General features: G+C 40.5%; 1 protein-coding gene across 3 annotated transcripts in view; it reads left to right on the top strand.

The window, feature by feature from the left end:
- Positions 1 to 3168: 3168 nt before the first annotated feature.
- The window catches only part of NPNT (nephronectin), a 79414-nt gene continuing 65540 nt past the window's right edge, over positions 3169 to 17042 (top strand). The window contains 2 exon segments of one of the 3 annotated variants that reach the window (NM_001131995.1): positions 3169 to 3422; positions 5595 to 5695. In NM_001131995.1, coding sequence (NP_001125467.1) covers positions 3352 to 3422; positions 5595 to 5695 — 172 coding nt within the window. In that variant the 5' untranslated portion in view covers positions 3169 to 3351. 3 annotated transcript variants of the gene reach the window in all.

A 17042-nucleotide genomic window follows, 5' to 3' on the forward strand; every position in this document is an offset into this window, starting at 1 on the left:
CAAAGGTGACCAAAGCACTCCATCTACAATCACACCTCCATCATTTTCTACAACTGTAACCTCCCTTTATCCTCTCTTTACTCCTTTTTTCTCTACATAGTCCTTTTGTATTGCTCCCCCACTGGAATGTAAACCCTTTCAGGGCAGGACTTTGTCTTGTTCTTAGCTGAAATCCTAGCACCTAGCTAGAAATGGCCAATACATTATAGGTCCTTAATAAATAGTTACTGAAAAGAAAAAAGACTATGAGCTTCTAAATTTTAAAGGTTTGAAGTTGTGTTTGTTTGATTCTATTTTGCTATTTATCTGTATCACGTTGTGACCGGTCACAGAAAATTATTTGTGCACGAGAAAATTGAGATTACTACCTGCAAGGTGTCATTACCTGTTAAGAAGCCAATCAAAAGTTTGTCCTCCTGAAAAAGTAGAGTTATTGCTAAAAGCTAGCTGTTTTGATCTCATTCTTGCTCATTTGTTTTCAAGACTGAGATAATGAAATGTCACTCCCATGGCAACTCCGCCTCTTTTTTGGAATGATCATTGGTGGCCATAGTTGCAGCATAATAACCAGTTAGACCTTGGAAGTCCTTTAGAGTCTCCTTATTCCATGATTTAACAAAGACTGATATAATTAGCTACATTTTACTCAAGGGAGAAGCTAAAGTTCACCAGGCAGAATTCAATTTAATCCAATCCATCTATTTAATCTTTGCTGAACTTAAGCTTTGTGCCAGGCATTGTGCTGGGGATAAGGGATATAGTGACAAGACAGACACTGCCCTGGCCCTTCTATTGGTTAGACTAATGTCTCACGGGACCCAGAGTGGTAGGGAGGCAATTACAACACAGTACATTAAGAGCTACCTTAGAGCATGCTAAGTGTAATAGAAGTATATAAAACACTAGTCTCAGCCAATCAAAAAGTCAGAAAAGGCTTCCTGGGGGACTGTCTGCTAAATTTAAACTCAAAGGGTAAGGGGAGATTGTCCAAATGAAGAAGGAAGAGGAATGAAGAGGAGGCTAAATTTAAATGAAGAAGGAGTGTTTTCTAGGCCAAAGCAAATATATGGAAAACAAAAGAAAGACGCATGTAGATGCGGCATTACACTTTTTCCTCCAGTTATTTATCCTGTTTTCATCCACCACTCTTCCTCTTTTCCTTAGATCTCCAGTTTTTTAGCCGTATATTACCCCCTTTCTCCCTAATCATCCATTGCTCCAGTGAGGTTTATTTGTAAATCTAACCCAGGCACCAACTAACCAACCAACAAACAAAAACAGCTAAGGAGCAGCCACTGGAACCTGGAACCATGCCTACACTTACAAAAATTTGATTTTCTGCAGAAAAAATATTTTGACTCCTACGTTTTTGGACTTCATTAGAAGGACCTGAAATGGATGACACCAAGCTGCTTGCCTAAAATAATGTCCCAAGCCTGAATTGGCATGGATCTTTCTTGAGATTAAAATAGAAACTTGTTTTGCTAACTGAAAACAACTTAGAAATCAAAGAGCCATTTAAGTTGAAACCATTATTTTTCCTTTCCTTGAAGAAAATTCCTGTTTTTTACACACACTGAATGATCAGGATAGTGAGATCACCCTGCCACAGAACTTTCCATTAAAAATTTGAAGTTGTAGAAAACTCAAAAAGAAAATGAAGATGGGGGAAAACGTTTGTAATGTAGCAAATGAATTGAACAAACATTTATGAGCACCTACTATGTGCCAGGCAGTGTTCTAGGTGATAAAGATACCTGCCTTTGTACAGCTTGCATTCTAGCAGAAAGAAAACATACAAACAAAAAATATGCAAGCTATATAGTAATATAAAAGATGAGTGGTATGGAGAAAAGACAAAGTAGGACAGTCCAAGGATCATCAGAAGGAGGGCAAGTTAGAGGTTTAAATAGGATGGTCATGACTGGCCTCTTCAAAGAGGTGTGACATTTGAGCAAAGACTAAAGGAAGTGAGGGCATGTGCCATGTAGATATTTGTAGAGGGCAAGTTGCAGTTTTAAATAGGATGATCGTGATTGGCCTCCTCGAAGAGGTGACATTTGAGCAAAGACTGAAGGAAGTAAGGGTGTGAGCCATGTAGATATTTGGGTCCAGATAGAGAAAACAGCCAGTCACTGGCCCCAAGGCAGGGGCATGCCTGGAACGTGCAAGAAAGGCAAGGAGGCCATGGACTGGAGGAAGAGAAATGAGGACATTGAGAGGTACGGGAGATGACAGATGATCACTGCTCAAGGCTGTCATTCGAGGTAAGGTTGGGAAGAGGGGTGACTTGATTGGGCTCATGCACATCTTAGGATAATCATGTTTTCATTTGAACACAGTCATTTAGTACAATACTTTTTACTCTGCAACAACTGAACAATGATTACTTAAAATGGTTTCTAAGTGATCCCCTCAAGATCAGGCACCACAACACTACTAGGCAGTAGCAGCCCTTCCTCTCTGGCAGGTACTCATCCCTAGAGGGGCAGTCCCGTCCTAATGTGCTCGGGAGTTGAGCTGATAGAGACAGAAACAGTCTGCTCATTTCTTCTTCAAAACTCGACTGGAGAGCCAAATATTTCTTTTGGTTAGTTACAAAATAAAAAATATGCCTTTGCCAACTCTGCGGGAAAAGCAAACTCCTAGAGTTTGCCTTCGCTAATTTGTCCAAGTCGTGCTGTGGTTTCAGTAAATGCAGACACTGCTCAGCTCCAGCCCCATAAACCTCTCTGCTCTAGGGCTTCTCCGCCCTCCGGTGAAAGCTACTGCTCGCCCCTGCAGTCACCACCTGTTCGGGCGGAACCTGCGGAGCGTGCACCTACGCCTCGGGCTCCTTTCCTCCTCGACTCCCCCTTTCCTGCTGGGCACCCTGCTTTACCTCTCCCAGAGAGGGTTTGCAACTTTTCTCCCAGGCTGGGGATCGCCCCGCTTGGCTAACCCCCAAGAGCCACTGCCTTTCCGCAGCGCCCCTGCCCCGGAGTTGCCTGCCCCGCTGGGCCCCCGGGAGGAGCCGAGCGCGCTCACCGTTCGCCCGGGGCTGGGAGGGCCGCGAGTCGGGCGCACGCGCACCCCCTGCCAGCCCCTGGCGCCCCTCCCCGCGGGCGGCGCAGCTACCCCTGCAGCGCCTCCCCTAGCTAGAAGGGAGCGGGAGGGGGCTCCGGGCGCCGCGCAGCAGACCTGCTCCTGCCGCGCGCCTCGCCGCTGTCCTCCGGGAGCGGCAGCAGTAACCCGGGTGGCGAGGGCTGGGGGTTCTTCGAGACTCTCAGAAGGGCGCCTCCCATCGGCGCCCACCACCCCAACCTGTTCCTCGCGCGCCACTGCGCTGCGCCCCAGGACCCGCTGCCCAACATGGATTTTCTCCTGGCGCTGGTGCTGGTATCCTCGCTCTACCTGCAGGCGGCTGCCGAGTTTGACGGGAGGTGAGCTGGGCCCCGGGGCGCCCTCTCCTCCTTCCCGCGCTAATTTCACACTCACTGTCTTCGGTCACTTTTCCCCGCGGGGTTTCGCGGTCAGAGAGGCGTCTCCCCCATCCAGAAGTTGGGCCACCGCACAGCGTGGCGCGAGGAGAGCGGTCCAGCGGCTCCGAGTGCCCGCCCGAGGCGGAGAGGGCGCGCCCTTGCGAGTCTGGGACCCCAGCCGCGGCCCCCCGAGGGCGACTCGCCCCGGCTCGCCAATTAGGACTGAGGGAGAGGAGCGGCTGGAGCCCGGGATCTCAGCTCTGAGGGCGCGGTTTAGCCACCTACGCCGAGGTGACGCGCGGAACATCCCTTACCCGGGAAACTCCCGCGCCTGAACTAGACGGCTCTTCAGTGGGGAAGCTTCCAGGCGCCCGGGGGGAGGCCCGGGCTGGGCTCAGGGCTCTCGGGGCCGCTCACACAGAGGGTGGGCGCGAGTCAGCGACTGGGCTACGGGGGAGATTTGTGGGCCTTCCTATTTGGTTTTCTTGAGGGAAGGAGACTCAAAATGAGGACCAGAGGGTGGGCGCTCCGTGAATGTGAGCATGTGTGTGGATGTGTGTGTGTGAGAGCGCACACACTGCGCCGCTCCTCAGACTCGGGCGAGCCTGACGGCGGCGTGCTGTGACAGGTTCCAACAACCTCGGGCCGCGTCTCCGCTGTCACTCAGCCGGTCCTCCCGCGCTGCGGGGCCGCTCCGGTGTGTGAGAGACACTGGGTCTGTCGGGAGGGTGTGCTCGGTCCCCCTCACCTCCGCGCAATTACAGACTAGGCTCGTCCCAGGTGCAGATGGCTGCTGCGAGAAGAGGTTTTACTCTGGCGGACACCGCCGCCTGGTCGCCTTCCTTCAGCGACCCCTGCCCCCACCCCTCCGTGTAGGTCCCTGCCTAGTTCCAAAGAAAGATGCCGCACCTGTTTTACCTGCAATCTTGGAACGAATCAATTCCACAATTGATTCGCTTTCTTGTACCCGGAGGCGAACGGAGGGGAACCAGTGGAGCGCCAAGAAAAAGCACAGCTGCTTGTTCACTACCTGGTCGGAGGAAATAGAAAGTTCGGGGTTATTTCGTACTTTGGGCCTGGGGGTAGAAAGGGCAGGTAAAACAAAAGGGGAATTGAAAAGATAAGGAGACTTTAAGAAAATGTGATAGCAGCCAGAGTCTAGACCTTTTTATTTTATTTTTAAAAGCAATTCTGTGCTCACATTTGGGTATGTTATGCATTTCTTGCACACATATTTGCAACAAGAAACCCATCACAAGATATGCATATGATGTGAATGCATATAGCTTTTTGTAACTTTAAAAAGATGTCTGAAACAGCAAATTAAAATGCTGATACCCAGAGGAAAAAAGTCATTTAGGTGTGACTCTAAACAAGGAAACAATTTAGCAAATAATGTGTCAACTTATAATCAGGTGGATAAATCTGTATCCTGAAATTACTTTCTTTAGGCATTATTTACATTAGAGAAGAAAATACTATGAATTGTTGATCTAAGCAAGTTTCAAACCACAAGGATACTTGAGATATCAGCTACACTTTAAACTCTCCTTGGTTTTATTTAGACTTTTTTCTAGTACTTTTTTTTTTGTTTGTTTCTGCCACAGTTATGTCTCAAAAAGAGCTCTGTTACACTTGATTTTTGAGAAACTTTCTTTCTGCTCCTTCCCCTATCCACCTTTTATATGAGGCAGAAATTTTTTCTGCTTTGACATGTCTTATTTAATACTTTTCAGTTTATGGTGAATCAGTCAAACCTGGCTTTCACCCCAGTAACAGGTGTGGGTCTTTGAGGAATCTGTTTTATTTCAAGCTTCAGAAACTATCCTGTGAGTGGCAGCCTTGAGAATTGTTGGTGTTAGCTGGTGCTATTTCTAGTTAAGAAAGCATCTTTCCCTCCCCTTTTTTCTCCTACCCTTGTGTGTTGGGGGATGGGGTATGATCTAATTTGACATTAGATCATAGCAGAACTATTTCTGTGAAGGTGTTTTAACCTTAAATTTCTGCAGGCGTAAAAGAGTTTGTAGAAAATTGTTGGATGTGTTTGACATTTTTTCTAAAGTAATGATAAAGAGGAAATTACCTTTCTTCTCAAAAGTGTCCTTATTTATTTTGAATCTTTTTTTTTGGTAGGTGGCCCAGGCAAATAGTATCATCGATTGGCCTATGTCGTTATGGTGGGAGGATTGACTGCTGCTGGGGCTGGGCTCGCCAGTCTTGGGGACAGTGTCAGCGTGAGTATCAAGCCTGGGGACTTCAGTTCCCTGGGAGGTGTGGCTTTCCACCTTGTTCATGGCTTCACCCCACATATCAGAGGGCTCATTACTGAGCAAGGCTTGGCCTTGCAGGTCTGACTTGGGGATTTTCAGGTACAGTCCAGACTCCTTATTCTGCTTCTTTTCAACTTAAGCCACCTGTATTATGGCCCAGCTTTGTCATTCACAGAGAGCCACCTTAAATGTTTCTTTTAGCATTTTTCCCCCCAAATCTGCAGCTCCTTCCTGTTTTCTCACCAGGTTTATTCCTTTATTTTTTTCTCTCTCTCTCGCTCCAGGCTGGGAGATGGGGGTAGGATAATGAGTCTAGACCATATTTACACAAAATAAACTCTGAACCTTAGAGTACTTATATAATCCTCACCATAGCTGTTGTGTAAAGTGGCCCATTTGTAAATCCTTTTTTGAAGTGGGGTTGTATTGACAGTGTTTTAAATGGACCACCCAGTATAATGAAACAAAGCCACTGAAACAACATTATTTGTAAGTTCTATAAGTAACCAACCTCATGTAATAAGTACCAAATCAGAAAACTGATTTTCACCTTTTCTATGATCACAAATGGATATTTTAATGGTAAAATTTAGAGCTACATCAAAAGAGTTTGAGAAATTTAGGAAATTTGTCCCCAGCATTTTATTATGATCTTAAAATTGTATCTCACTCCTACTGCAAAAAAATAGTCTTCAAATGATCAAGTACCTTTCCAGAGCACCCTTAGAGTGCTTGGGGCGGGGGTAGGGGGCACTTCTGGTAAGATGATGGGAACTAAGTTGGGTTCTACGTTGGGATATATATTTTATTGCTAATGAGGAGGGGGCTTAGAGGAAGAGAGAAGGGTAGTTACAAAGGCTAGAGCTGGCAATGGAGAAGCCTGCCTTAGAGATGGGTTGCTAGTGTGAGGAGTCAGGCAAATTTAAGTAGGAAAGTTAGGAGCTCCCTCTGCTATTTTAATTTTTGAGGATGCTCACAATGTCTTCCTTAATTTTGTGAAAGAGGGACAGTGACAGTCACAGATTGACTCTAATTGCACATAAAGACCACAATCTCTGGTTGGGAATAGAAAGGTAAAGGAAATGAATGTTTGCCTACCTGGTATGGAATTTGAGAACCAACAGACTCTAATAACCAAAATGTGAAAAAAGGACCCTTCTGTTGGCCCAACACACCTACACATAACCCTCCTGAGTGAAAAATGAGTAGTTCTATACCTGCAGTCTCCAGCTGTGCAAATATTTCTGATACTATAGAAGAATAAATTCCACCAGGCACCATTCTTCTTTTTTGATCATCTTCCTTTAAAACAATATTGAATAGACTAACCAGTGAGTGCACAGCAGCTTTGCCTACTTCTTTTGTTTACTGGAAACTGGAGTTACCACCATCTCCCTTTAACAGAATGTAAGTGACCCACTGTGCAAAGGGTCTAGCCAAGCAGCTCGCACATAGCAGTTAGGCAAACATTCGTTTGCTTCACCTTTTACGTTTATACTTCCAAAATCAAAGTAGTTCCAAAGTTCTGTATGTTACAATGAAATAAAATTCCTTTCAATTAAAAAGGCACAAATGGTTCTTTACTATTAACATTGAAGTTGGCATGGTTGTAAAAATTAGCTCAAAGGTGAATGTTTCCTTCTGTGTATTTTATTTTTCCAGCATCTTAGATGGCCCAAATGTCTCTTGTCAGTTCAGAGTTCTGCCTGTCTTTGTTTTGATATAAACAGGTAGAGGAATGTGGGGCTGAGAAGTCAGCTCGAAGGGGCAGAACAAACCAAAAAGAGGCTGGTCAGATTCAATGAATTATCTCTGAAAACTCCTGATTATTTTAAAGAAAGGCTTTATGAAATTAAAAGTTTTGTCACTACGTTTGTTCAAGAAAATGCCTTGCTATTGCATAAGAATTCAATCTAATATGATTCCTTATAAAGATTCCAAAGAACTTATAGTGAATTTAATGTGAAAAATGTTTTTGCCTTTTCGACCTTTAGATAATCATGTAGTTCTTTCCCATAAAGAAGGGCCATTCTCCCTTCCTCATCAGAGGTGCTCTGGTTCTCTTCTTTTCTGAATGATTCACTTTGGAATTTTCCTTCGAAACAGCATAGCAAAACAAAAAGAAACTATTCCCATTACTGCATAGATCTTCCCAACTTATCCCATAGAAGGTGTGTTTTTAGGTAGGGAAAGGTGGTGGTACCCTCATTATATTATTTAACAGATCTTATGCCTTAGTGCAGTGACCCTTTGGTGAGTATTTATTCCATTTGGTTGAGCATTTGTGAGATGTTTGACTTAATATTCATTTGAGTCAAATGTACATATCTGTACAAAACATGCTGCCCTTCATTTTCACTTGCTATCTTCCTATCATGGACTTGTTTGGAGAAACCGACTAATGTTGCAGTATGCTAACGCCGGTAAACCTCTCCTTCTGGCTCACTATGTCTAAGCAGAGCCAGATATAGCTGGGAAACTTTATATCCTTCCCTCTAGGACTGAGGAAGGAAGGATCAGAGATGCTACTCAAATGGGCATAGAAACTGTCCTGCTGCTTCCTGCCTGTACCACCCAACATTCTATCCCAACATTCCTGCCTGCTAGGGAAAACATGACCCGTTCCAGAAATAGGCAGGTTGTGTTTTCATAGTTCTTTTGTAGGTCATACCCTTGGCTTTTTTTTTTTTTTTTTTGATTCTTTGTTTTGTGTTCTTGACTCTTAAACAGATCTCTAGCATATTGAAAATTCAACATTTGATTTTCTAACTGTCGTGGACTTTACTTTTATTGATTATTGATGTGGCTGTTTATTGTCAGATGAAAATTTTTTAATATGTTCACACACTGATTGCATATTTACAGCACACAGCATCTTAAGTCACTCAGAGGTTTGTCACAAAATGTGTGTTTCTTGCTCTGTAATTTTTTTGTCATCTTGATGGCATATTTTAATTATGTTTTTATTTCTCTCCTTCTACCAAGTGGAGACCTCTGTAATAAAGATTTTTCAGGGTTGTATATTTCATCTTTAAAAGCTGTGTATACTGTGGAAACAATTGTTAACCAAAAGCACTAGATAATTTAGGATAACTGAGTTCAAGTTCTGACTTTTGTACCTGAATAGCTGTCTAACATTTCTCAGCTACAGTTTTCTTATTACACAAGCATATTTCCAAGGTATGTTGAAGCTCTAAACTGCATCTGAAAACTTCCTTAATGTAGAAAAACTATATAGGATCTAAATATTGTATTTTTTGTATGGTTGTCCTTCTGTTTACTCGGAGATTTGACTGTATATGTGGCTTATGACAATAGCATTTTTGTTAAAAGCATTTTATAGAAGTGTGAAGAAAAACTAAAAATACAACCAGTTCCAAGTTTTAACAAAACCATTCCGTTTCTGAGTTCTTTGGCTGTCATTGAGCAGCTTGTGGTTTCTGAAGGAAATGATGTGATTTAGGATGGTTTTGTATCATTTATCCTTAAGAACAGGGAAAATTGAGATGTTTTCTTATGTTTCTGCTGGAGATTTTGGAAAGATGTGAAACCTACACCTACAGCTTGACATTGCTTAGTTAGCTCTGAACCTCCTGCTGCCTCTTCCATGTAAAGTGAAAATTTTGGATTCTAATCGGCTTCAGATAAACTTACAGGTTAGTGAAACATAGGGACTGAGATATAGTAATTCATTCTGAAGCTATTTTGGAGTGGTCAAATAATTTTAGTTGGATAATGTATATTATTGGCTAATGATTATGGATATTGGAAGTGATGAAAAAATTATTATTTCTTTCTGCATTTCAAATGAAAAGGCTATTAGTTTGAGCAGAGAATTTTGATTTAGTAAACAAAATATTTAAATTTCGTGTTTCATTTCTTACTCCTATCTGGGTTCAGATACTCAGTCTTATAAATGGAACATGATTTATTTTTGCTCCCTAAACTGGTTATTAACTTCCTGTCCATAATCACAAAACTATATATATTTCTTTGATTATTTGGATTTTGAACACTCTCTTTAAAATAATCAAGAGAAAATTAGAGCTATTAGAATATTAGAATTTGTTTTGAAGGCCACACATAGTGTTCCCTCCACAGAGAGGTTATACTAGTAAATGCCTTTCTATTTGAGGTCAACAACTATGACAACTTCCATTGAACATGAGTTAGCATTTTAAACGTAAAGCAATTTTTATACCTGTATGCACCCAAGAAGTAACAGGGGCTCTCAAAAGGGGTGGGGATTGTACTGTTTACATCTATATTGAAGATTGCTAGCAGAATTCTGGGGCCAGCTTAGTGGAGCGAAGTACACTTCATTGTCCTTAGTGTAGTAGCTTCCTCCTCTAATTTTGAGGTGAGAATGCAGAATCTGTTTTTTGTTTGTTTGCTTTTAGGTAGGAATAAAGCAAGGCAAGGAATAATTTTATGATTACTTGCAACACTAAACTTGAATCCACAAATCCTTAAGAAGTGAAGTTTTTGATTAAGATTATTTAACTGCCACTTTCCTTGAAAGGTTGTTTAAGAATATCATGTACCTTTGGGTAACTTCAAGTGGTCTTGGAATGCAGATTCCAAAGTAAGATCAGCATTGAAGAATCTTGACCTTTTCAAACAGGTAATTTGTTAGTATGTGTAGTCTTCAAAGTTAAGTTTCAGAGAAATTGCTTTGCTCTTTTATTCTTTTCCCCAATTAGAACTGATCTTTATGTAATACTATTAAGATCTACTAATTTCCTGAGATCCCTTCATAAGCTTAATCTGACCGGGTCTTAACCTTTATGGATTAGAAATTTTAGTACTTCTTAAGCTAGAAGGCCAGGCCAACTAAAGGGAAGCACTCTCCTCTCTGCCAGTTCAGCAACTAGATCTGTCCTCAAATACCTGCCACAGGGATATGCTGCTTGAAGTTGCCCACGCATATACACACTGGGACCAAGAAGGCACTTCTGGTGCCAGAAACAACACTGTGTTTGCTTTGTGGAAATTTTTGATAAGCTTTCAAAAATGTAGGTGGCTTCTCCCTCACCTCCTGTGTGTAACTTCCAGCATTTCTTTTTGTTGCTTTTTATCTATAGAATTCATGTTCTTTGCATTTTGAGTTAGTTTAATCCACTGTATGCTTTCCAGATGATAATTAGTGAAGCTCAATGATTCTATGCCGTGTCTTTCAGTGGGTAAGGGAAGATATTCATCACAGGGATGGGCCTTCATCACAGGGGAGATGGAAGGGCAAGGGAGAGGGATTCTGATGGCCTAACCCTCATTATTGCCCCCCACTGCCACATGCAGATACTCTTGCCCCTTTCCCATTGATTTTGTGCAGTGTTTTAAATTTTTCCACCAATCTTTGGAAAATATTAATTTATTTTGTAGGAGAAAATGTATTCATTTCCTTAAATATCCCTCCTCAGAGCAACAAGCATGATTCGTTTTTGGTATACTTTAAAGAATATTTTACCTACTTATGGGTAAATTGCAATAGATATCTCCCCTATCACCCACTTGTTTTGTACAAATGAAAGCATACTATATACACTGCTTTGTATGCTGCTGCTTTTTCTTAACTGTACATGTTGAAAGGTTTTCTTTATAGACCTTCTTACTTTTTTTTTTTTTTTTTTTGAGACAGGATCTTGCTGTGTCGCCCAGGTTGGAGTGCAGTGGCATAATCTTGGCTCACTGGAGCCCTTACCTCCTGGGCTCAAGCCATCCTCCCACCTCAGCCTCCTGAGTAGCTGGGACCACAGGCGTGAGCGACCACACCTGGATAATTTTTGTATTTTTTGTAGCGACTGGGTTTTGCCATGTTGCTCAGGCTGGTCTCAAGCTCTGAGCTCAACTGATCTGCCCACCTCAGCCTCCCAAAGTGCTTGGATTATAAGCGTGAGCCATCTTGCCCAGCCGCCTCCTTACTTTTTTATGGACTCAGCATTCCATTGTATAGCTATACTGTAATTTATTAGCAAATCTCTTACTGATGAACATTTGTGTTGATTCTAATCTTTTGCTAACACAAGCAATTCTAAAAAAACTTTGAACATGTTAAAAATGTTGTTTTGCATGTTCTCAGTGTTTCTACAAAATAAATTTTTATATGTGGTCAAATGGCAGATACATTTGTAATTTTTATCAATTGCCCAATGGCTTCTTACTCAGTAGAGAAGATAGTTTAAGGGGAAAGACTGAATGGCAATGCTGACCCAAAGGCTCCAACAATCCCATATCCAGAGTCTGATCTTTCCTTGATTTTAGGATTCTTTGATCCCTTTTCTTTCCCAAGAAATCCCTCTGACAACTCAGTGAATGTCCATCTGCTCCCATCATCTGTTTCCCATCAGACCAGAGGCAATGGGCTGAAGCTAGGAGAATGGAGTGAGATGTGTCCATTTGCCAGGGTCTCCCAATGGCTTCCTGCCTATCATTTACTTGTAAGAAAGAGCCATACATTCCTTTAGGAATTGCTTAATTCATTGATCTTTTATTATCTTTGTAGTTTAGCCATAATTTTTTTTTTTCTTTGAGACGGGGTCTCACTCTGTTGCCCAGGCTGGAGTGCAGTGGCAAGACTTCGGCTCATGGCAACCTCCGCCTCCTGGGTTCAAGCAATTCTGCCTCACTCTGTCTCGAGTAGCTGGGATTACAGGTGTGCACCACCACACCTGGCTAATTTTTGTAATCAACTGATGGAGTTGATATCCAGAGACAAGATACAGAGATTCTGTATCTTGATTTTTAGTAGAGACAGAGTTTCATCGTGTTGGTCTGGCTGGTCTCAAACTCCTGACTTCAGGTAATCCACCCACCTTGGTCTCCCAAAGTGCTAGGATTACAGGCGTGAGACACCGCGCCTGGCCGTTAGCCATAGTTTTTATACCTTTGTATATAGTATGGGCTTTTTTTTTTCTAGGCTCATAACCTATTAAGGAGGCATCTGTAGAATTCTGAGATCTGAATACCATTTTGGGGACACCGTTTATGATAAAAAGATTTTCAGGAAATATTAAGACATTTTTGTACCAAAATACTTTTTGTAGTGTCCTTAAAACCATAGGGGCATATATTTTCTATTAGTTATTCTAATCCTTATTCCAATTATATACTTAAATTGTCTCCTTTTAAAAAAGTAAGAAATGCATGATTAGGTAAAAAATTAAAGGGCACATACTAAGAGCAAGACAGCAGTGAGGGTAAGTATTTCTAACTTTCCTGTTTTCCTGACACCTAGTTCCACCTTCCCACAGGCTTCCACTGTTTCCTATTGATCCTTGTAGAGATTTCTTAACATTTTTAAAATTTCCCTTTTTCATAAATGATGGCATGAAGTACAAATGATTCTGTATATTGATTTTTTTTCATGTAACACTACATTTTGGAAAGCAGTCCTCATCAGTTTATTTAAACCTGACTCTTTTAAATGGCTATACAGTATGCCATTACGTGAATAAATGTACTATAATTAATTTAAAAATCCCCTATTTATGTACCTTTGAGTGGTTTTCAATATTTTGTTTTTACATAACATGCTGCAATCAATATCTGCATATATCATTATCACTGTTGTATACCTTTAGATATGGAGGACATATCTAAAGACATTTGATTCTGTATTAGTATAGTAATTGAAGAGCTTTCATTTCATTGCTACAAATTTTCTTATGTTAAATATGTAATGTAAAGGAGAGTAAATCATGGCTAATATTACAGAGTAGAAACCTTCTGTTCAGTCATCTTCTATTTTTGATTCCTTAGACGATACCTTAAAAGATAAATTAAATTGATTTCTTTATTTCTATTTGTTTATGCCCTATCTTGGTTGGGAAAGTATATAAAGTGGCTTTCAGGAATTCACACAATTAAAATAAGGAAATAGGGGCTACATGGAGGAAAATGGGGGTAAAATAAAAATATTAGGAGGAGGGTTTTTCAAATGCAGATATGTAAGCCATAGGATCCTACATATGTTCTACAATTTGGCTATTAGCTTCTGGTAGCCAAAGGTAAAAGATGTTATTGCTGATTTAATTTGTGTTGTTTGTCAGGGAAAAAGCAAACAAGTTATTTGGGAGGAATTATGGTTTTCCTGCATGTAGTTCTGAAGGAAGACTTTCACGTGGCCCTTTACAGAGTGGGAGTGAATGATGGAATGGAAGGCGCCACAGCAACATTCCTATCATGAAGCCAGTGGTGGTTTTTGAAAAGCTGTTTCATAGAAGATCCGTCAACATAAGATGAGGCCCTTACTCTAAAAGTACAGTTCACAGAAAGCTGTTCTGTACATAGTTTAAGAAGCATTATGTACATAGCTTTCTGACAGTTCAGCTAGATCCAGCCCAGAATATCTGGCTGTGATGGGTGAACTGTGTAGGGCTTTGGATGGACAGCTGTGGATTAGACAAGATAGTTTCAGGTTAGAATCACTAACAGTGTTCTGAAGTTTGCTGTATTATTTAGCAGATTAAAGGCCAGTTCATTTTGTCTTTCTTTTTTAAGTCTATATATTTTGAAGATCAGTAACCAACTGATGGAGTTGATATCCAGAGACATTGTGAATAGAGCAGGGGTAGGGCCCCGCCTACGCTCCAGTATAAGGAGGATCTGCAAAGAAATTAGTGGGAGATTTTTTAATATCAATTTTGTATCCATTGGATAGCAATATATAAATTCACCACCATTTTGCTATATACTTATTCATTTCCATGCCAATTATGGCTTGGAATAAGGAGGAAAGGCATGAACATTGTTCCCAGGCATCATTTACCCTACTGATGCTGATACATGGATATGGGCCAGCGAGCCCAGGAACAACAGAATCCCTGACCAGTGCTTATTTCCCCAAAGTTCCTGATTACTATAGGTGTTCAAGGGAGTCAAAGTAACCTCAACTGTTTTCTTAATTCACCTGGACTTATAAGGGCTGATTTATATAAGTTGCTTAGACCTGAACAGACTCAAAGCAGAGGCTGTAGGAAATACTCTGCATATCAACATCCCGTACCCAAACCTAAGTCATCTTTTCACTGGGGTGTGCAGAAGGGCTGATTCTCATGTACTCTTGAAGCCCTAGGCAATAGAACCTGAAATCCTGATGCACATATACCCTAGGATAATTTCTCTCTCTCAAAAAAAAGCAAATAGTGATTTTAAAAAAGATGACTCAATGCATATTCTGAGAGGGCAGCAATCCAGTAAGGGTCACATCTCCTTGGGAGGAACAAAGAGAAGGTCTTCAAACGCCTTTTCTGCAGAGACTAGCATGAACCAAGAATCTACCTGTCTGAATTGTCACCGTATATCAACGTGGCAGCGAGCTGAGAAAGTTAGCATTGCCAGGGCCAAGGTTTTCTGTCTTCACAGGAACAAACAAATGATCAGTCCTCAAAGATAGTAAAATGTAGCCAAGATAATTTGGCTTGAAAAAAATTCAGAGTGATGTCAATCACCAACTACAACCATAGAAAAATACTAGTAGCATATTGACGGTACATCCCTGGGAATATGCCAGGGCAAATTGGGGTGCAAAATACACCAGTTATTTAAAAATTGGTATGTTATAAGGTAAAGAATTCATTAAGTAATATCAAATACAAATAAACTTTTTATTTTAATTCACTAAGACTTCTTTTTAAGTTTTCTGATTTTATTACTTTATTACTACTGATACATAATTAAAGAATTATGGCCATAATAGAATTCCTAATAAAATTTCTAATAAAGCCAGAGTGAAGGAGTGTATTACAGGCCAGACATGATAAAGGATTATGATGTGTGGTAAAATAGTGACATCTATTTTTTCATTCTATATTATTTTATAAATTTTCTGAAGAATTTCAGTTTAAACAGCCTGCTGAAATACTGTTAAATCAACCTGTTATTCTTAACTCTGATGGGAGGAAACAGATATGAATAATCAAAATGATTTCTTAGCTTTAGAATATAGTTGTTGCTTTGGAGAACAAACCGTTTTATTCTCATTATATTTTATTAGGAGACTTCATTTTCTGCCATACATTAGCTTTGGTAGATACTAGAGGCCAGGGGAGTGCAAATTTGAGAATAAGGATTTGGCATGGGTTATTTGCATGTTGAGAGTCAAGACTTAACTAAATTTGAAAACCAAACACTTCATTTGATCAATATCTTTTTAACCATTTTGTAGATTAATAATATAAATTCTCCAGAACTGACATTACTTTGCTATAACATCATCAGATCACAAGATTAGGGTTGCCTTTTGTAGATGTTATTCACTTACTTTGAAATGTTAGGAAATATGTCATCACAGTTTAAATTTGTGGTAATATACACAAAAGGAAAACATGATTAGGAATTTTGGATTTATGCTTACTTTGGATTTATGCTTACTTTTGGATTTATGCTTACTTTGCCAAAAACCATGTTGATTTTCAAAAACCTTTAGCCTTTTTTTTTTTTTTTTGAGATGGAGTCTTCCTCTGTCACCCAGGCTGGAGTGTAGTGTAGTGTAGTCTCGGCTCACTGCAACCTCTGCCTCCTGGGTTCAAGCGATTCTCCTGCCTCAGCCTCCCTAGCAGCTGAGACTATAGGCACCTGCCACCACACTGACTAATTTTTTGTATTTTTAGCAGAGACGGGGTTTTACCATGTTAGCCAGGATGGTCTGGATCTCCTGACCTCGTGATCTGGCCGCCTCAGCCTTCCAAAGTGCTGGCATTACAGGTGTGAGCCACTGTGCCAGGACTAATGTTATTTTCATAAATCAAAGTTCTTAAATTCAGTTTCTAAGGAAAGCCCCTAAATGGTCAAAGGTGTGTGTTGCTGAATTTCAGAAACAAACTCCATGGATGGACTTTCCAGACATAAACTTCCCACCAAAATATTGTTCCAAAGTGTTTAGTGCCTCCTATTTTATTTTAATGTTAAGATTTTGTAGGTACTTGGTAATTATCAGCAAAGTATTTACATACCAACAAATAGCAAAGCCATTGATAATTAATAGAAAAACAAAATCACAGCTTATGTTTAGTTGTATTTTTTAGTGTATTTCAGTGTTTAGAGTTGATTTTATATTGCATATACTAACTGTGGTAATAGTTTCTACTGGATAGATTATTTCAAGTTTACGTGATTATAGAAATATTTTATGATGTTTGACATAGATAATGGTGGTTTCAGGGTCCCTTGTCTCTTGGGTTGAGTTTTTACATCATTGAAGAATTAAAAGATTGTGTCTTGGTGTCTATGTATGGCCAAGAATTAAGACATTCTGGTGTACAGTTTCATTTTCTAACTAAGGCAAAAGTGATTTTTGAAACAATTACTTTTT

The sequence above is a fragment of the Pongo abelii genome, chromosome 3, assembly GCF_028885655.2.
Source record: "Pongo abelii isolate AG06213 chromosome 3, NHGRI_mPonAbe1-v2.0_pri, whole genome shotgun sequence".
Classification (NCBI taxonomy): domain Eukaryota; kingdom Metazoa; phylum Chordata; class Mammalia; order Primates; family Hominidae; genus Pongo; species Pongo abelii.